At 53.8% G+C, this 21,176-nt stretch overlaps 1 protein-coding gene across 6 annotated transcripts in view; it reads left to right on the top strand.

The window, feature by feature from the left end:
• The window catches only part of DGKG (diacylglycerol kinase gamma), a 206,064-nt gene that overhangs the window by 120,971 nt on the left and 63,917 nt on the right, over nt 1-21,176 (top strand). For all 6 annotated transcript variants that reach the window (XR_007358332.2, XR_012669917.1, XM_048863172.2 and 3 more), the window contains 10 exons: nt 2,137-2,254; nt 3,470-3,558; nt 4,363-4,479; nt 5,939-6,037; nt 7,634-7,750; nt 8,582-8,655; nt 9,227-9,301; nt 9,433-9,518; nt 10,386-10,475; nt 17,517-17,677. Coding sequence is in view for 4 of the 6 variants with exons in the window: in XM_048863172.2 (XP_048719129.2) it covers nt 2,137-2,254; nt 3,470-3,558; nt 4,363-4,479; nt 5,939-6,037; nt 7,634-7,750; nt 8,582-8,655; nt 9,227-9,301; nt 9,433-9,518; nt 10,386-10,475; nt 17,517-17,677 (1,026 nt within the window). In the remaining 2 variants the exon portion in view is untranslated. The remainder of the gene's footprint in view (nt 1-2,136; nt 2,255-3,469; nt 3,559-4,362; nt 4,480-5,938; nt 6,038-7,633; nt 7,751-8,581; nt 8,656-9,226; nt 9,302-9,432; nt 9,519-10,385; nt 10,476-17,516; nt 17,678-21,176) is intronic.

The following is a 21,176-nucleotide window of genomic DNA, read 5'->3' as shown; positions in this document are numbered from 1 at the left end:
CCACTAGAGAGACCCTCCCAGTTTGCTAATGGGAAGAAGTCGGGGGAGAGGGACTTTTTTTTGTCAGTGTTTGACTCTTGAGAGTTTTTATGAGCAATGGAGAGAAATGGGTAAAACTACCCAAATGATTCGCTATTGTCCTTAAACACACAGTGGAAAAGCACAAGCGGATCAGCTGTCTTCTCCAGACTGGACCTTGAACAGTCCCTGGTGTGAGCGAATTGCTGCCCCATGTGCCCCCCCAGATCCCCATTGTGCCTGTCAGGGTTTCCTCCCCACTCTGAACTCTGGGGTACAGATGTGGGGACCCGCATGAAAGACCCCTAAGCTTATTTCTTCTAGCTTAGGTTAAAACCTTCCCCAAGGCACAAATCCTTTCCTTGTCCTTGGATGGTATTGCTGCCACCACCAAGTGAATTAGAAAAAGATTCAGGAAAAGGGTCACTTGGAGTTCTTATTTCCCCAAAATATTCCCCCAAGCCCCTTCACCCCGTTTCCTGGGGAGGCTTGAGAATACTATACCAACCAATTGCCTTTAATAAAAGTACAGACCAGACCCTTTAGTTTTTAGGACACTAAAAACCAATCAGATTCTTAAAAGAACTTTATTATAAAGAGAAAAGTAAAAGAAGCACCTCTGTAAAATTAGGATGGAAGGTGATTTTACGGGTAATAAAAAGATTTAAAACACAGAGGATTCCCCTCTAGGCTCAACTTCAAAGTTACAAAAACAGGAATAAATCTCCCTCTTAGCACAGGGAAAATTCACAAGCTAAAACAAAAGATAATCTAATGCATTTCCTGCTACTACTTACAATTTCTGTAATTTTAGATGTATCATTTCAGTAGGAGCTGGGTTACCTGCTTGGTCTCTCTCTCTAACCAGAGGGAACAACCAAAGAGAGCACAAACAACCCCCCCCCCCCCATTTGAAAATATCTTCTTTCCTTATTGGTCCTTTTGGTCAGGTGCCAACTAGGTTATTTGAGCTTCTTAACCCCTGTCAAGGTTCCTTCCCCACTCTGAACGCTAGGGTACAGATGTGGGGACCTGCATGAAAAACCTCCTAAGCTTCTCTTTACCAGCTTAGGTCAAAACTTCCCCAAGGTACAAAATATTCCACCCTTTGTCCTTGGATTGGCTGCTACCACCACCAAACAAATACTGGTTACTGGGGAAGAGCTGTTTGGACACGTCTTTCCTCTCAAAATACTTCCCAAAACCTTGCACCCCACTTTCTGGACAAGGTTTGGTAAAAAGCCTCACCAATTTGCCTAGGTGACTACAGACCCCGACCCTTGGATCTTAAGAACAATGAACAATCCTCCCAACACTTGCATCCCCCCTTTCCAGGGAAATGTTGGATAAAAAGCCTCACCAATTTGCATAGGTGACCACAGACCCAAACCCTTGGATCTGAGAACAATGAAAAAGCATTCAGTTTTCTTACTAGAAGACTTCTAATAAATAGAAATAAAGAAATCCCCCCTGTAAAATCAGGATGGTAGATACCTTACAGGGTAATTAGATTCAAAACACAGAGAACACCTCTAGGCAAAACCTTAAGTTACAAAAAAGATACACAGACAGAAATAAGAAAAGGAGTATTTGTGGCACCTTAGAGACTAACCAATTTATTTGAGCATGAGCTTTCGTGAGTTACAGCTCACAGCAAATACAGACTAACACGGCTGTTACTCTGAAACAGACAGAAATAGTTATTCTATTCAGCACAATTCTTTTCTCAGCCATTTAAAGAAATCATAATCTAACACATACCTAGCTAGATTACTTACTAAAAGTTCTAAGACTCCATTCCTGGTCTATCCCCAGCAGAAAACCAGCATATAGACAGACATACAGACCCTTTGTTTCTCTCCCTCCTCCCAGCTTTTGAAAGTATCTTGTCTCCTCATTGGTCATTTTGGTCAGGTGCCAGTGAGGTTACCTTTAGCTTCTTAACCCTTTACAGGTGAGAGGATTTTTTTCCTCTGGCCAGGAGGGATTTTAAAGGGGTTTACCCTTCCCTTTATATTTATGACAACCCCTTACAGGTAAAGGAGGGATTTTATGCTACCCTTAGCTGTATGTTTATGACAGTGCCTCTCCCTAACTCCCGCTGTGCTTTGACTGCAGAACGTGAAGGATGACGGGCAGCATGCCTGGAGACTGAAGCACTTCAAGAAACCTGCCTACTGCAACTTCTGCCGCACCATGCTGTTGGGGGTCCGGAAACAGGGCTTGTGCTGCTCCTGTGAGTCCTGCTGTCCTAGCCCGCTGTGCCCCATGCATGGCCTGTCGCACTGCAGCACACTGACCAGCATTCAACCCCTGCCCTGGCTTTGCAGCACAGCCCTTGTCCATTTCTTTCAGGATGGTTTGGGTGCCACAAGCATCTGAGGAAAGCAAGCCTATTGCAGGAGTGGGAGGGTGAGGTTCTGTGGCCTGCGATGTGCACGAGGCCAGACAAAAACTCTATTGGCCTTTAAGATCTATGAGTCTATAAGCCCAGCCCCGGATAATGGGGCTGCAGACGGAACCCCGGCTCCGGATAACAGGGCCGCAGCCAGAACCCCAGCTCTGGATAACAGGGCTCTGGCCCTTTCTTGATTTCCTATCCTTAACAACAGAAGCTGTATTTGGGTAACTTGACATGTTTGACAGGAGTCTCCAAAGGCTGGGAAATTCAGAGATTAGTCTGAACCTCAATCCCTAACTCACCCGGCTTTGCCCGAGGAATGTAAAACCTTCCCCTGGTCCAGGTCCTTCTCCCCTGCTGGGAGTGCCCTGGCCAACCAGGGAGAGCTGAGAATGGAGTGTCAACATTAACATTCAGCCAGGCAAACAATCCCTCCTTCCCAGTAAGGCACCCCTCTTCCCAAGGTCCAGGGACTAGACAACCACCGAGCACCTCAGTGGCTGGTACACTGGGGTCCTGTTCTCCTCGCAGCTGAGGAGTTCCACTGGGTCCTCCAAAGTGCTCCTGGTCAGGCTTGATACCCCAGCTCCCTAGACAGTTATACGGTGCCCATCACTCATCTCTGCCAGCAGGGGACGCTGCTCTCCTCTCCCTGCAGCATCTTCCTCCAGGCTGCCGGCTCTCCTGCTAATTCAATGGTACAGGCTTGAGCCTGCAACTGCGGAGCAATGCCTGGGAGGTAGTGAGTGCCTAGCTCCCCTTGGAGGTCAGTGGAGTTTGAAGGTGCTCAGCCTTTCCCCGCATGTGCTGCTGGAAACCTGCAGGCTCTGGCCCATTCTGTTTCGTAAGCTAGCAGGCAGCCCACCCCTTCACATGGCAGGCTAGGTGGTGGACTACGTCCCTCCCTGCTCTGACTCTGGCCAATGCAGCGTGTCACCCGGATGCGTGGGAGCTCTGGCTCTTGTCTGTATCCTCGGGCGGCTCTGAAGTGCCTGCAGCGTGCATGTACCGAGGGGTCACAGCTGACTTCTTTTCCCCTCTCTGCTGCAGTTTGTAAATATACCGTCCATGAACGGTGTGTGTCCAAAGAGATTGCCTCGTGCATCAGCACATACGTGAAATCCAAGAGGAACACCAATGTGAGTAGCACATGTGTAGACGACTGCTTACTGGTTTCCCTTCTAGCTCTGCTAACGCCTATGCAGGATGTGCTGAATTCCCTGTGAGAGTGGCTGGTAGCTCAACTGTTTACCTGCGGCTCAACAGGGGAGATGAGTGAAGCTTTAGAAGCCCCGCTCTACCTTAGCCGGGGGGTTAGCAGACTATTGGCCAATGAACTCACCTGAGATCCAGCTGGGAGTGGTCCAAAGCTCCACCAGAATGGATACTGGGGATGGTGAGGATGGGGCCAGTTCTCCCCTCCCCACACACCATCGTTATTGGAGCGTAACGCCACATAACCACCCCTGCCCATTAACCTGCAGATCACTTAGGTTCCCATGGTTTGCTCTTTGTGCCAGGCTTCCCAAAGCTATAGCAGCGCTGGCTCTCCCGAGGCGGGGGGAGCAGCAGAGGATGAGGCTGGTGGCCTTCCCTGTGGCTGGCTGGCCATTGAGGGGCAGCCTCCAACCAGTTAACCCCCTCAGAACAGGGCAAAGAGAGATGTCAGAGAACTTTGCAGAGCAGCTCTTTTCTACAGGACAGCACCAGCTGGTGCTTGGGCCTCTTTGCCATTGTCTGGTGAGCAAAGCAGGCCACTGTCCAAGGGAATGGAGCAGTGGCAGCTCCCGCCATGATCCAGACCCTTGTTTATCCAGGGTCTCCTGAGAGACCTTTGACTCAACAGATTCCCTGTGTGCCCAATTCCCATTGCCTGTTAGCCTCTGGGTTTCAATGCTGGCCCAGATGGTGCCATCTCTTTCATTTCTCGCCTGTTCCTTCAGGTCATGCAGCACACCTGGATCGAGGGGAACTCCCCAGTCAAGTGTGACCGGTGCCACAAAAGCATCAAGTGCTACCAGGGTATTACCGGACTACACTGTGCATGGTGCCAAATCACAGTGAGTACGTGGAGGGGACGCTGTGCAGGGGTGTCATGGAGACTGAATGGCCCCAGGGGGTGGGATACACAAAACCGTTTGCTCCTAGGTTATCAGCCTGTGTCAGGAGTGTTCAAAAGCCCATTACCGCCTGGCAAGCAGAAGGTGAGCTGCTGGCCTGTGTGAAATGAGCTTGTGCCCGCCCCGTTCCTTGTAAGCCCTCCTATGAATTCCTGTCACCATGAGTTCTGGGGGTCTCCACTGAGAAGCCAGCGGCTGGCTAGGTGTGAAAAATGAATTACCTACCTGTGACCCCAGTGTATCTGGGTCCAATCTGTAGGCAGGGGCTGCAGGGGAAGCTTGGTGTCTCTTCAGGCTGTGACTGAGCAACTGCCATCAGCACCGGGCTCACTCTGCAGCCGAAACAGGTGGCCCAATGCACAGGCTCTGCGAGGGGGAGGAGAATGGCGCCAGCTCTCCAGGAGAACTGGGTTCCCCAAGCTCTTCTGCTGCCCTGGCGGCACTCACACCGGGTCTGACAAGTCGCACAACCCAATATGCCAGCATGACAAATACAGGCAATGGCCTCTGCCAGTGGGAGGGAAAGGCTATGGCAGGTCTGGAGAAGCCTCAGTTGGTTTCCTAGTCCACTTTAACCGTCTCTTCCTTCGGGTTAGAGATGAGATCTGAGAGGCGGCCCGGGGAGGGACAGTTACCCTGGCACTTCCTAGCCCAGGGTTGAGGATTTAACAGCTCAGGCATCGTTCTGCAGGAACCCACAACACGTCACTTTCCCCAGCACCATGGCACTTAGGGGTGGAGCAGGTCGCGACCCTTCCGTCAGCACGATGCCCATTGCGGCAAAATCCAAGTGTTCCATGGCAGAAATCCCAATGAGGGCAGGGAGGCTCTTGTTAGTTTCATGCTCTGCCTGTGGGGAAACTGACATGAGCCAAGGCAGGCAGCCAGCAAGCAGAAAGACTCTGCCTTGGTTCTCCTGCAATGGCACGTTCTGGGGATCCCTTCCCCGAAAAATGGCACAGTTGGGACTTTCCATCTCCATGTGGGACAAAATATTGGTTCAAAACCGTGACGTGTAGTAGAGCAGCCCTAAGCCCTCTTCCCTCAAGATCCCAGCCAAGGGGGGGGACGCAACAAGGGCAAAGGGAAGGGGGAAGAAACAAGCAGGGACAGAATGTGGCGAGGGGATTCCAGGAAGCAGGGAAGTGGGGAGAGCTAATGCAGAGAGCGATTGTCATGGGGGATAGAAAACCCCTCGGCTGAACTCTGCTCCCCCTGTTTCAGCCCATATTACAGTGCCCGGGGCTCTCTGGTCTGTGGTGCTTGGGGCTTCCATGCGTAATGCTGTCCTCAGCTCAAAGAGTTGGAGAGCCAGAGCTGAGAGGCCAGCTGCCTGGAGAGGAGGGCAGGGGAGGGGAGGCGGTCACATGTTCATGCTCGTTCCTCTCTCTTCCTCCAGCTTCACAACAAATGTGCCTCCCACGTGAAGCCAGAGTGTGACGGGGGGCAGCTCAAGGATCACATCTTGCTGCCCTCTGACATCTGTCCAGTGGTTCTGGTATGTCTGGCTCTTCCAGCCCGTATGGCAGTGAGGGGCATGGGCATGCACACAGCCTCTTCAATATCCCCGCCAAGAAACCTGTGGGAACTCAAAGCCACGTCTGCTTGAGTACATGGCTCCACCCTGCAAGCCCTACGGAGCAAGGCAATCCCAAGTCAAGGCAGCAGTCACCCCAGCCTGATACCAATAGACCTGCATCAGCCCAGTAGCATTGCAGCCCTGCAGCATGCTCACTCCTCTAGCAACAGACGCGATGCCACGTCCGTGATACTGCTGCCTGCAGGGCACCCTTCAAGGAGCCACAAGGCACAACCTTAACTCTAACCACCCCTGGCTGCTTTAATTTGCAAGGCTGTGACTGCAAATATCATGAAAATGCTATCCTGCCATGCGCCGGATGGGTAAAGAGCGCACAGCTCCTCACATCCACAACATCCCTGGCCTCACTGAACACAAAGAAACCTTCTGTCCACTTACACCGTGGCTTTCAAAGGATCGGCTCAGCTTCACAGTGCACACCGCCCAGCAAAACCACACACACATGGGTGGCAGGTGAAGCTTCCCCTCGGAGAGGCTAGCTCCCAATCTCCCACCTCTTCCTTCCACGGCCCCGCCCATGCTGCATCCTAGGCCCCACCCCTGCTCCACCCCAGGCCTCGCCCCCTCCACTGCTCAGCCCCACTTGCTGCATGCGTCTCTCCTCTCCTTCCCCCCTCCTCCCTGTTCAGCCCCTGCCACCGCTACTCAAAGTGTGCATCCCTCCTCTCTTCCCCCAACCCCCGCTCAGGAGGGATGTGGCAGCGGGGGAGCCAAGTGGGGAGGGGGCCAAACAGGAAGGAAAGGAGGAACCAGCGAGCGGCGGCGGGGACCTCTGGAGGTGGGGGTGAAGTGTTGGAGAGAAGCAGCCAGGCAGCAGCAGGCGGAGAACGCTGAGCTTTTATACGCGCCATGCAGGTTCTGGGGTGGCTGAGGAGGCGGTATCTGTCACTCAGCTTCCTGGTTCATCAATAATCTCCCTGGGGAGTCCAAGGGACCCGGGAAGCTGAGTTGCAGAACCTGCATGGTGCATAATAAATCAGCATAAACTTCCCGCAGAAGCCCACTCCCAGGAGGGAGGGGAAGGGGCAGGGTTACCCTGCCCTATTATACCCACCACCCAGGCACACACAAATGTCTTCCCCCACCATAGAGCAGGCTGTAACTGGGCCTATGGAAGAAACGAGCAGACCACAGCTCGGGCTGTGCCATGCAGGGGCATCTGCCGTCCTTCGGTGCGTGCTCTGCTGGGGATGGCACTATTGGAGTGAGGCTCAGTGCATGATCGGGGGGGCAATGCTTGCAGGCTGCAGCTGTGCTGGGTGTGGCTGTGCCTTTGATTGACTGTGACTCTGCTCTCAGTCAGAGTGTGTGGGCCTGTGCCTACGCTATGGCCACTGTCATGGAAACTGCAGGGCCGTCAGCCCCTCATGCCCCCATGGGGACTTGTTTCTGCCAAACCGATCCTGGAAGCTGGAGTCTGACAAACAAACGCCCCTTCTTAGTGCCACTCTTCATTCATCTGTTAGACTCGGTGCATCTTTTTCCTTCTAAAAGGACAGGCAGTCCCACCCCAGGAAATCAGACAGCGATTCCCCTGCCAGCACCTGTCCAGATGACACCGCCCAGACCTTCAAATTCAATACCACCACGCTGGACGGGCATGGCCTACAGGTAGGTGGCTCTGAGCCGCCTCGGTCTCCAGGAGGCTCAGATGCTGGGCTGGGAGCGAGAAACCCAGGGGCAGGGTGCTGAAGTCTCAGGCCCAAGCCAGCGGGGGATGATGATCTGACAGGGAGCTAGACTATGTATGCACTCTGATGGCTGGCTGGGGTCACGTTCCCCCTGCTGGCCAGTGATGCTTGTGTCCATTGACTTCTGGGTATTGGAATGAACTCTGGGACAGTCTGTCCTGGCGTGTCAATGACCCTGCGATCCTTTCCCCACAATGGCCTTTATTTCTGCCTTGTATAGCTTGTTTCTGAGGCGCAGCTTCAGAAACGCCAGTGAACGGTCAGTTTATGGCGCTAATATCATCTCACTGTTTCCCTGTGCTCCCCGTCTGTCTCTTGAATCCATCTGTTATATAGACTCATCTTATATAGACTGTAGGCAGGAACTGTCTCTTTGTTCTGTGTTTGGACAGTACCTGGTGCAATGGGCCTGTATCATGGCGGACATTGTTAATGATGAAAATATCGTCAGGCAGATCTGAGCAGCTACATGTCTCTGCCCTGTCATGTCCCCCATCATCCGCTGGGCAGTGCCCCACTGGGCATGGAGCCCTGGTGCGGAGCCTGCACTCAGTGTCCCTCACTGGTGCCTTCTTCCGTGTGGGGTTCTCTCCTCCCTTACTGAGAGCATGGACTTGTGTCGCTTCCTTTGCAGCTGGGCCTCATGACTTGAGCTCATCCGAGGCTCCACCCATCCCCTCACCCTCCCCATGGATAGGTGGTTTTCATACACATCTCACGGGAGGGCCGTGTTCTGCTCTTTGCATTTCAGATCACCCCCAGGCCTGGGACCCATCCTCTGCTGGTGTTCGTGAATCCCAAGAGTGGAGGGAGACAAGGAGAAAGGTACATTCTCTACTCCCTGGAGGCACTGGCTGACCATTTGCTCCCTCCCCACTCAGGCCTAGGGGACGTAGGGGAGCTTGGGGGCAGGTAGCGATGAGAAGAGCTACTTGGGGCAGAGGCGATCTGCACAGGTGTCCTTGGGGCAGACTGGGGGCCCTGTTACTAGCCATGCCAGTCCTTTCATGATATGGGTGAGCTGGAGCTAGTCCGGGCCATCCTTCGCCTGCCAGCCAAGGGATGTTTGGGTGAAAGTCACTGTACAGTGGGGAGTGCTTGGGGTGTCCGGCTCCCTGAGGCACTGAGCTATTGCTGCTGACTTTTCTTCCTCTCTCTGTGTGTATCTAGGAGCCCCACATAACGAGCAAAGATTGAGAGTAGCAACAGCAGCCCCTCCTGGTCCCAGGCTCTGGCAGGGGTTTCCGCAATGGGATCTGCCCCGTGCCAGCCTTGCCCTGTGGGTGGGTCCCTGTCCACATCCTCCAGGCCAGACAGCTCATTTCCACGGCTCTCCTTTGTTTTCAGGGACAGTTTCCTTCTGTTTCCGTCTCTCACTTGCCCTCTATTTCCACAGAGTCCTTCGGAAATTCCACTATCTGCTCAACCCCAGACAAGTGTACAACCTGGACCGAGGGGGACCGACTCCTGGGTATGGAGATGATAGACAGCCCAGGCCCTGTCCTTACCTCTCCCTGCCTCTGTCGCCCTCTCCCACTCCCCTGCCAGCAATAAGCCATCCCCTGTGATCACCCGATTCTCCCTCCTTGTGTCGGTTTCCAGGTTGAATTTTTTCCACGACACCCCAGACTTTCGTGTCCTGGCATGTGGAGGGGATGGGACTGTTGGCTGGATCCTGGACTGCATAGGTAACTCGGGATCACAAATGCACTGTGTGTGTGCCCAAGAGACCTGAGCTAAGGAGTTCTGTATGCTGCCGCACCATAGAGCAGCCGCGCTTGTAACCTGGGTGAGATGCTGTGATGGAGCTCTCTGGTCTGACTCCCTGTGGTGGGAGCTGACCTGCACTCTCCTAGAAAATATGCTAAGGGGCAGAAGGTCCCCATTCTGCCCTAGCTCTCTTCTCTCCTGCCGGCCTTGGCGCTGGCTTCCTGCTGCTTCCAAGCCTTCCCACGGTCTGCTTTATCTTCCGCTGCAGCCCTGCTCACTACCACCCCTCTGGCTTTGTCCTGTCCCTGTCGTGTTCTGCAGCCTCCCCTCTGTTCCTCTCTGCTCCTGTGGCTCTTCGGGTGAACCCCTCTCCCGACTCTGCCCTGTGGCCTGCCCGCCACACCGGGTCTCCCTGATGTGCAGAGCTCTCTTCTGAAGACACCCCTCTGAGCTTCTATTTCTGCCCCGTGTTAGGAGGCACCTACCAATGGCATCTTCTGGCAGCTCCTGGCAAGCAGGCTGAGCTATCAGACACTGGCTTCTGCCTGCGAGCTGCCCCCTTGTGGATGGAATCACCAGGGGTAGAGGACACCTGCTTGCTACCCGGGTATGCCCATGCTTCCACATGCATTTGCCCCATTTCCAGGCTGGCACAGGCTCTTCCTGGAATCTGCAGTGCCACAAAGAAGCAGAATCACTCTGTTTTTTCCCAGAAAGGATGAGTCTGGTTTTCAGCTCTTTGCACTTTGCCAGGAGCCCCTGCATTGTGGATAATAGGATGGGGACTCAGCCGAAAGGCTGCTGGCTTGTGTCTGTGCTAACAACTTTCTCTCTTTGCATTGCAGACAAGGTGAACTTGCTGAAGCACCCCCCTGTGGCTGTCCTGCCACTGGGAACGGGCAACGACCTGGCCAGGTGTCTGCGCTGGGGAGGAGGTGAGGCTTCCTGACTTGGCCAGCTGGCCCACTCCGACCCGGGCACTACAGAACACACTTCCAAGCTGCCTTTGTAGGCACGTGCTGTACATCCAAGGGGCAAAACTGTCCCTTCTCAGGGTGCGTGGACTCTTGGTGCAAACCCACCGCCGTGCTTGCCGTCCAGAGGCACAAGGATTTGCTGGTAATGCTAGTGAACACTGCAAATTCAGCTGCATCAGGCTGAAAATGTACCCTGGTGAGTCACCCCTCTGCTTTCCAAGATACACAGCTGATCTGCTAGAGCAGCCCAGGCAAAGGATTCAAATTCTTATGGGGTGTAAGGGGCTCCTCCTCCATCTCCCCTTGGGGGGTTGTGGCCTAGTGGATAGAGCACTGGCCTGGGACACAGGACCCCTGGGTTCTATTCCTGGCTTTGCCGCAGGGTGACCTTATGCAAGTCACTTAATGCTCTGTGCCTCAGTTTCCCCATCTGCGCTGACCTCCTTTGTAAAACGCTTTGAGATCTGCCTTGTAGAAGAGCCAGGAATTGTCATTTCGCAGTAGGTCACCTCTCTAATTGGGATGGGGGAGCTCCTTGGGACCTTGTCTTATTCTCCTCTCATGTGCGCCACGTACACCAGAGCTGCTGTTTCTATAAATAAGGAATAATAACAAGGAGTTCTCTCCGTCACCACTGTAAGAGTCACGTTTCATGGCACAGTTTTGGTTCCAGTCCTCCCCCTGAAATAGCCTGAGAATTGGCTTTCTGTAGGTATGTGGGGACGGTTTATCAGCCCACAGTTCTGCTTCATCAGAATGCCAGCAAAGGAGAAATGAAACCCCATCTGAGGCCCCGATCCTGTAACGTGCTCCCAGCCAGCAGACCCCAGCACCCTCACAGAGCATCGCCTGGGCACGGGAGTCCACGTCCATGGAGCAGGCTACAGGGTCACAGTTAGAATGGCAGCAATGGTGCCTTCGGCCAGCGCCTCACTCGATGTAGCTGGCCTGCTGTTGCACCCAAGTGCAGTCAGTGTTTTCTGAACAGACACAGACTCTGCTCTGAAGAGGCTGTGCTCTGGGGCCTTGTTTACATAGGAGAGTTATGCCAGATTAACTTGCATCTGTTTAAAAACTGCTGTAGTTAAACCGGTGCAAAGCCCTGGATGGGTGCGCTAATTTCAGCGTAGCTTAGCTGGGAAGGAGCTGACTTCAGCTGCATGAATATAAACAGAAATCAGAGCGTCTACATGGCGGGCTGCAATGGCTCCATAACACACCTTTAGTTAAACCAGCACAAGTCTGTGCCCAGAGCAGGCCTGAGAAGACAAGCCAGCCCGGGGGAGGGGAGCGAGGCACACATACATGTACAGCAACCGGCTGCATGTGTGAGAGAGTGTGACTGGCCCTTGTCACATGGGCTCCATTTTTGTGGGTTATTAAGTGATACATCTGCATTGGCCTCTCTACCTGATTGTTGTTTGCAAAACTAACATGTCTGCATCTGTGTCTCCACCGAGCTGTTAGGGCCGGCTGTGTTCTTGTCACTGTAGCTTCCCAGTCCTTCTGAGCCGAGAGAGCAGAGCATAGAGGAGAGACAGCTCAGACTCTGACAAGCCAGATCTTCCTTCTCCAACTTCCAGTTCTTCTAGGCTTGTGTTAGACCCTGGGCGGGGAGTTAGGCAGTCCAGGTTCGATTCCCAGCTCCATCCCTGGGTGACCTCAGCCAAGTCACTCTGGACCTCAGTCCCCCTCATCTGTACAGCAGGAAGAACAATTCTTTCCCCCCCCCCCACCTTGGTCTTGACAGCTTGGGCTGTGATCTCTTTGAGGCTGGGATGGCCTCTTGCTGAGTGTACATACAGCATCTAGAAAAGGAGTACTTGTGGCACCTTAGAGACTAACCAATTTATTTGAGCATGAGCTTTCGTGAGCTACAGCTCACTTCAACCTGATGAAGTGAGCTGTAGCTCACGAAAGCTCATGCTCAAATAAATTGGTTAGTCTCTAAGGTGCCACAAGTACTCCTTTTCTTTTTGCGAATACAGACTAACACGGCTGTTACTCTGAATACAGCATCTAGTGCACTGAGCCCCCCCACCCGACCCCCTGACAGCACGTTAGGTGCTGCTCTAATTTAGACCGTGACTGGTGCCATCGCTCTGTGGGATTGTAAAGGCTCTGACTGGAAAGACAGAGAGATTTTTCTTAGGCTTCTTGTCTTCGAAATCCTGGAGTGGCCTGGCTTGCTACTGAGCGGCATGGACTCTGGGCCGGGCCCAGCCTCTGAATGGAGCTGGAAGGGAAGGGCTTCCTCTGGCTTCCAGAGGAAATCATGTCCCCTCTCCCTTCATAGAATCATAGAATATCAGGGTTGCAAGGGACCTCAGGAGGTCATCTAGTCCAACCCCCTGCTCAAAGCAGGACCGATCCCCAGTTAAATCATCCCAGCCAGGGCTTTGTCAAGCCTGACCTTAAAAACCTCTAAGGAAGGAGATTCCACCACCTCCCTAGGTAACGCATTCCAGTATTTCACCAGCCTCCTTGTGAAAAAGTTTTTCCTAATATCCAACCTAAATCTCCCCCACTGCAACTTGAGACCATTACTCCTTGTCCTGTCATCCGCTACCACTGAGAACAGTCTAGATCCATCCTCTTTGGAACCCCCTTTCAGGTAGTTGGAAGCAGCTATCAAATCCCCCCTCATTCTTCTCTTCTGTAGACTAAACAATCCCAGTTCCCTCAGCCTCTCCTCATAAGTCATGTGTTCCAGTCCCCTAGTCATTTTTGTTGCCCTCCGCTGGACTCTCTCCAATTTTTCCACATCCTTCTTGTAGTGTGGGGCCCAAAACTCGACACAGCACTCCAGATGAGGCCTCACAAATGTTGACTAGAGGGGAACGATCACGTCCCTCGATCTGCTGGCAATGCCCGTACTTATACATCCCAAAATGCCATTTGCCTTCTTGGCAACAAGGGCACACTGTTGACTCACATCCAGCTTCTCGTCCACTGTAACCCCTCGGTCCTTTTCTGCAGAACTGCTGCCGAGCCATTCGGTCCCTAGTCAGTAGCGGTGCATTGGATTCTTCCATCCTAAGTGCAGGACTCTGCACTTGTCCTTGTTGAACCTCATCAGATTTCTTTTGGCCCAATCCTCCAAATTGTCTAGGTCCCTCTGTATCCTATCCCTACCCTCCAGCGTATCTACCACTCCTCCCAGTTTAGTGTCATCTGCAAACTTGCTGAGGGTGCAATCCACACCATCCTCCAGATCATTAATGAAGATATTGAACAAAACCGGCCCCAGGACCGACCCTTGGGGCACTCCGCTTGATACAGGCTGCCAACTAGACGTGAAGCCATTGATCACTACCCATTGAGCCCGACAATCCAGCCAACTTTCTACCCACCTTATAGTGAATTCATCCAGCCCATACTTCTTTAACTTGCTGACAAGAATACTGTGGGAGACAGTGTCAAAAGCTTTGCTAAAGTCAAGGAACAACACGTCCACAGCTTTCCCTTCATCCACGGAACCAGTTATCTCATCATAGAAGGCAATTAGATTAGTCAGGCATGACTTGCCCTTGGTGAATCTATGCTGACTGTTCCTGATCACTTTCCTCTCATCTAAGTGCTTCAGAATTGATTCCTTGAGGACCTGCTCCTTGATTTTTCCAGGGACTGAGGTGAGGCTGACTGGCCTGTAGTTCCCAGGATCCTCCTCCTTCCCTTTTTTAAAGATGGGTACTACATTAGCCTTTTTCCAGTCGTCCGGGACTTCTCCGGATCGCCATGAATTTTCAAAGGTAATGGCCAATGGCTCTGCAATTACATCCGCCAACTCCTTTAGCACTCTCAGATGCAACGCATCCGGCCCCATGGAGTTGTGCACATCCAGCTTTTCTAAATAGTCCCGAACCACTTCTTTCTCCACGGACGGCTGGTCACCTCCTCCCCATGCTGTGCTGCCCAGTGCAGTAGTCTGGGAGCTGACCTTGTTCGTGAAGACAGAGACAAAAAAAGTATTGAGTACATTAGCTTTTTCCACATCCTCCTGCACTCGGTGTCCCAGGCTCTTTGCTGGCTCCTCTCTGCCTCCCATCCAGTCTGCTTTGGACTCCCCGGATCCAGTGCCTTGCTGGGTGACTCGCTGCTCTCTTTGCCTGGGATCACACGGCGCCCTGGAATGAGCCTCCGGAGGGCAAGGCCTGGGGTGTTGCACCGAACTCACCCATGAAGCTGAATGATTTTCCTGCCTGGCAGCACTGCAGCAGACACTGAGCCCTTCCCACACCGGAGCGCCAGGGAAACAGCAAATGCCCTGCCGGGAAATGGAGCCCTGTGGAGCGTGCGATGCGCTGGATGACCCAGTTTGGATTCGGCCCTAACCGAAGCCAGCTGTCCCTCGCCTCTCCAGGAGCACCCTGATCTAGTCCAGCGGGGCGTTTGCAGTCCGTTTTGGCCGGGCTGCCTCTCCCTGACCAGGCCAGCTTGCCACTGCACAAGTTGGGGTTTCCACCACCGCTTCATCTGCCCTTTGCTCCCTCCCACTCAGTTTCCCATGTGTGTACATCTGAGCCGGGGAATCCTGTGGCCACCAGCCTCTCCTGATACCCATGCACAACGGAGTAGGAAAGTCACTTAACAAGGGCCATTCAAACCCCCATAGAAAACAACCCCAGCTCCCCATTCCTGCAGCATTCGAAACTACTGACCCCAGCCCGTGTATCCCCACGTGGTTGGCTGGAAAGGTCCTTGTGGGTCGGGCTCAGAGCTCGCGGAGCAGCCGCCCATCACCGCTTTAGCCACCATGTGCCTCCCCGGGCTCCATGCCATGGATCAACCTTCGTGCTTAGTGTCTGCGTGCAGCCCCTGCAGGAATAGAGAGGCAGTATGGATTCAAACACTGACCTGGCTCTAACTCAGCCCCTCCTGCAGACCATCACCTGGCTAGCTCGGTCCCTGGCATGTGGCAGAGAAGCAGGTGATGGGCGCTAAACCTGATCAAGACAGAGGTGACCCTGGCAGGAAGGGGAGAGGTGTGAAGAGCAGGTTGCCCCACAGCAGTTCTCAAGGGAGCCTGCGATCTGGTAGTCTCCTCAGTCCAGAGCCGGGAGTTGGTCAGTATCCCTCGCGGCTTCTGGACATGCAGATAGTTCCAACTGCCAAAATAGCCTATCAGTTGCTGCTGGCATGAAGTCTGTGCCCCCGAATGCTGGGCCGTGGACAGAGACAAGGCCCTCATGATTCGGTGCTGGATTGCTGGTGTTGGGCTGGGCTGGGCTGGGAATGTGGGCGTTGACATCAGCAGGGCCAAGACCCAGCAGCCATCCGGCCCCACCTCATGCTCTGCCCATGATGCCGGCTCCCTGCAGAACAGCAGATCCACCTCAAGATCAGGGTTCCCACTGGGGTGCCACTGTCTGGCACTGGGCCGAGTTACCTCCACGAGCAGGTCTTGCTAAGGGGCTGAGAGCTCTGCCGGCAGCTCCATCCACAGCAGCGCTGAGCTGAGCAGCCCCCGGACACAGCCTCATGCCAGCAGAGGAGAGCTGTCTTGGCAGCTGGTCTGAGGCCATGGCACGTCCTGCCGGAGGAGGTGAGAATGAGCCCCAGGCCTCCCCGCCTTCTGAGTGAAATACCAACCTGGCAGCCTACCACTCCCACAACAACAGCAACAGGCGCTGAGACCAGATGAGAGGCAGGATGCTCAGACACACAGTCTCCATCCTGTGGCCAAGGGACAGTGGGAGGCTCTCGGATACCCTGGTGATGGGCCCTGGAGAAGAGCCTCGGTAGAGAGTGGGCGCTGTGGCCACCTGTGTGGGCTGCTGGCCTGGTTGTTACTCGCCATGGGCTAGGAACAGCTGCATCTTGGCTCCCAGCTGGACGTGCAGCTCTCGCTCCTGCAGTTCCAGAGAGCTGGCTCTGAAACCTGGGCAGTGGATCTGGACAAGGCCCAATGGCCCATGTGAGCCACCTGCGTCCTTTGCTGTGTAGAGGCAGCCCTGGGCCCAGGGAATAGGATGCTGTTCTAACAAGATGCAGAGGGGCCAACCCCAGAACCCAGGTGGGCTCTGCTGCTTGCCAAGGGACTCCTGCGGGTGGATTTGTGCCCACCTGGAGCTAAGCTTTGCAAAGCCTCCTCCCACTCTGCTGCGCTCGCCTCCCGCAACTGTGATGGCACTCCATGGTGGGAGGGAGGGATGGTCCTGTTCACTCTCTTCTCAGTTCTGCAGCCTGCTGGGACCCATCCAGTGCACCACGAACCCGACCCGGCTCTGCCCTGGCCCCCGCTCCACAGACCCAACCCGGCTCTGCCCTGACCCCGCAGCCTTGAGCCCGCAGATCCAACTCATCTCTGCCCTGATCCCACAGCCTTGACCCTGCAGACCCGACCTGTCTGCCAGTGACCCCCTAGACCCGACCTGCCTCTGCCCTGACCCCACAGGCCCGACCCTGACCCTCGTCACTGCTGAGCAGCGTGTGGTGTCTCCCTGATGGTCTGGTGGTCAGAATTTGGTGCCTTCCCCACTGGGGCCTGGGTCTGATCCTTGGTCAGGGAAGTATCTATGGAACTGCCAGTGACCCCACAACCTACTGAGTCCTGCCCACTGCCAGTTACCCCACAAACTTCCCCCTTCTTGCCCTGATCCCAGGTCCTGCTGAGTCCCTCCCAGCAACCCTTTCGGTGATTGTCAGGCCCTCGCAGCATGATCTGCCATTGCAGTCAGTGCTGGGCCCTGTTCATTGCTGACAACAGCAACCCTGGTCGCTGCCGCACCCTACCAGCCACGAGCAAGTCTCTGTACTACAGATGGCCACGCTGTAGCATGCCCCCAGTGCCGCCAGTGACCCCTGCCAACTCAGCATGGCACTGGGCTGTGTGTCCCACCTATTGCCAGCAGAGGTGTACACTAGCGAGCTGCCCTGGTTAACCCTCTCGTCGCCTGACTCCAAGTGGCACTGCCATGTGCCCCCATTGGCATTCACTGTGCTGCTCTGAGCATCTCTCTTGCGCTAACAGCAACCCAATGCTTTCTCCCTCCCGAGGTTACGAAGGGGGCAGCCTGCTGAAGGTGCTGAAGGACATTGAGCACAGCATTGAGGTCATGTTGGACAGATGGCGGATTGACGTGATCCCCACGGACAAGGAGGAGAACGGAGACCCTGTCCCGTACAGCATAATCAACAACTATTTCTCCATAGGCGTGGTAAGTAGTTCTGGGATTTCCCTTCTGGCAGGAGAACAATGAGTCTGCCCAGACCTGGCTCAGCCAGGGCGAGGCAGGATTAGTGAGGAGTGGCGTGTTGGGCTGGCATGCAGACACTGGCATAGCAGAGCCCTTTGGCCGTACCATGCTTTCCATGTTGGCACACAGCCAGTACCTTAAAGTCACTGTGTGGCCCTGTGCTGGTTTACGTCTGAGTCACAGCCCTGCACCCCACATCACGACGGGCCCAGGCTGCGTGGAATGGCAGTGTGCAGTGACCTGTGGAGCATTTTCATGCTGCTTTTCCAAAAGTCTAGGATGCAGCCCAACGAGTCGACTCCCAGGTGTCATCCCTCCTTACCCAGCTAGTTCCACTGAGGTCAGTCAGGAGCGGGTCGCTATTTTGCAGTGGCATTCCTCACTCAGACAGTACCCCAGGCACTTCGTAAAGCTAGCCCTGGAGCAGTGGGGCTGCTGCTGGCTCTGCAGGCCCAGGCCACCACAGCGGGGGGGGGGATGGGATATTCCTGGTGGGAAATCCCACTCAGGAAGGGCCTCCTGCAGACTGACGTTGCTTGACAGCGAATGAAGGTCTTTGCTCTTTGTAACAGCAGATTGGCAAAGCGATGCTGGTTGAACTGAGAGCAGACGTTAGTGCCTGGAGTAATAGCCCTGACCAAGCTGCCATAATAGTCTCTTCCCAAGGTGTCTCTGCCAGGGCACCTCAGTTCTGACCTAGTCCATTGCTGAGATCTGCTAGGATCTATCACCCTGGGCCTGGGGAAGCCAATTTCAACCTTACACTCTGATCTGCAGCGTAACACAGTCATTAGGGGCCACATAATTCTGATATCTGAAGTCGTCACCCCAGCAGCAGTCCCCTGCTGTGACTCTCTCTGAATCCGATCGCTGTACCACTTGCGAGGCGCCCCCCTGTTTTACAGAGACCTACACACCCGGGGGGGAGGGGGCCTTTTCAAAAGGCAACTCCAGTGGGGACAGAGTTTCACCAACACTGAGTGTTTCTGAAAAACCTCCCAGCGCCCCAAGCAGTTTATACTGAGGAGATGCGTCCTCCAAAAAAAAAGTGAATCCACTCTGATAAAAACTATAGAGAGGCAGGTGAAAGGGAACTGCCCTGTTGGTCCTATGTGTATTGTAGCAGTGTGCAAACACCCAAGGGAGTGGCCGGGCCCTGTTGTGTCAGGCACACAGAGAGGCAGATTCTTGGTTGGTGTTAATTGTCAGTGCTTTTTTCATGCCCATTTACCCCAGATGAGGCTCTGCATCGTATGTGTCTTGCTTTTGGGAGCTTGTCCTCTGCACAGACAAGGCAGACAAATAGTAAAAGGCAAACAGAAACTCAGTCACAAGGCAGAAGTTGTGTAACTTGGCTCAACTTTTGGGTGTAATTCTAGTGCTGTCAGTGGAATCACACCTGCTCAAACCAGATCAGATTTTGGCCCATAGCTTCTATTCCTGGCTCCTCCCAAGAACCTCTCTAATCTCAGGCAAATGTCTAATCTCAAAATCTAACCTGTCAGTGCCTCAGTTTACCTCTAGGGAATGGCTCTAATGATACTTCCCAGGGGTACTGACTGAGCCTTTAGGTTTGAAAAGTTCTATGACCTCTATGAAAAGCCACATAAAATACACCGCGAAGCTCTGGGTTCGGGTATCATCCGGGGCTGGATTAGCTGGCATTTTTCCAGGTGGACTTTCCTGGTGATATTCCCTGTTCATCTGTCTAAGCCAGTGGTATTCAGAACTCGGGAAATTAGCCATCAGAATTACCCAAAGAGCCACAGAAGTGTGAATTCAAGGTTTCATTTTCTGTAGCACTATATATTCATGTTCAAACAGTATGACGGGGGAACATAGCTTATATATATTATTCTCACAGCAAAATGACTGACCAACTATTATTATTTTATCAACTACAATTGGTTAATAACATAGTAAAAGCCTCCTGATTGGTTAATAACTTAGATCGGTTACTAATTAAATCCCACTGTGTTTTAATATCGTGGGCTGCAAAGAGCCTCAGGAGAAGCATTAAAGAGCTACTCGCAGGTCCCGAACCACATTCTGAGTATCATCGCTCTGGGTCCCTTTGCATCATTTTCCTGTCCTCATTGCTGTTTGCTGCACATCTTGACTCATCCAGCATGACTCTTGCTTCCAAACCAATGATCAGCCTTGCAGATGGGGAATGATATAAGGGGTACAAGTCTCAAAAGTGCCTAAAGCCCAGATGCCCCACCTTCCTAAAGTGGGGTGGGGCTTAGCACACACCGCTCACATCTCCACCTCCCATTGGCTTGCTTAGATGGCTCTCCGCCTGTCACTCCGGCTTTGTTGGAGACCATGCTTAGGAGCCCGTCTCCCCCGATTTGTTGTTCAAGGGGCCTGGGTGCCAAGCTCGGGCTGTGTGGATGCCAGTGTTGTACCTGCGATTTTCTGGGCGCCTAGTGGTTAGGTGTGGTGATGCTGAGTGTCGCCATGCCAATGTCCCTTTGCGAAGCCCGGCATCAGTGACATAGGAGCCTAAAGCTCAATGAGACATAGGCTCCCGAGTGCATGAGTCCCTTCTAAGTCACCCCCACCCCTCCCCTCGCGGCATCTGACGGGCACCTTCCCTTCGTTTGGTACCTTGCCATTTCCCACTGGAGAGTAAATGTCCTTTATTTTCTTTTTCACGTTTTGGAAGGCGGGGAGCCAGCCTGGGGTGTGACCTTCTGAACGCTGGGCAGCCCCAGCTAGTCACCAGCCGCCTGCGGGCTGCCCGTCCTTAGCAACGCGTTCTCTGGGAGAAAGGAATGAGTCGGTCCTGGCCGAGGCTGGCATGGCTTGGGAAAGTGGGAAAACAGAGTCATCAGGATGAGGGACCTGACCTGGGACACTGGAAAGGAGCCTGGCTGGCGGAGAGGCTGCCTCTGCTACGCCTCTGCGCAGGTCATCGGTGCGGTGTTGGCACCACTGAAGCCAATGGGAGCTGTGCCATTGACTGCAGTGGGGCCAGGATTTTGCTCCACCTCTGCTTCCTTCACAGGTGAGGGTGGATCTTTCCATCAGTCTGCAGGATCAGCATCCCTATGGAGTGGGGCAGGATCGAGAGGCAGTGCAGAGCCCGTCCTCCTTCACAGCGGGGCTTTAAAAAGCTGCAGTCTCCCACTGCCCTATGGCCTGGCCATGCCCATGGTGCTCCTGGGGCTGATGCACAGGCAGCAGGAAGCGGGCACAATGTGCTGGGGAGCCCTCTGCAGGGAAGGGCTGGGACATTGTCAGCAGTGTAACCCTTCCAGATTGAGAATGAACAACCAGGAAAGGACTAGAGTTTATGACAGCATGAAATGCAAATAGGGGAGGATTTAAAAACAAGGGAACAGGCTGGGGTCTGGGCTAGGAAAAGGGCAAAAATGTTAAATGAGATTTTTATAATTGTTACTTTTAATGCAAGGAGGGGTGCCAGTCCTGCTACTGAAGGGGGGGGTGCCCA

The sequence above is a fragment of the Caretta caretta genome, chromosome 9 (assembly GCF_965140235.1).
Source record: "Caretta caretta isolate rCarCar2 chromosome 9, rCarCar1.hap1, whole genome shotgun sequence".
In the NCBI taxonomy this organism is placed as follows: Eukaryota; Metazoa; Chordata; order Testudines; family Cheloniidae; genus Caretta; species Caretta caretta.
This window is presented reverse-complemented; position numbering and strand designations above follow the sequence as displayed.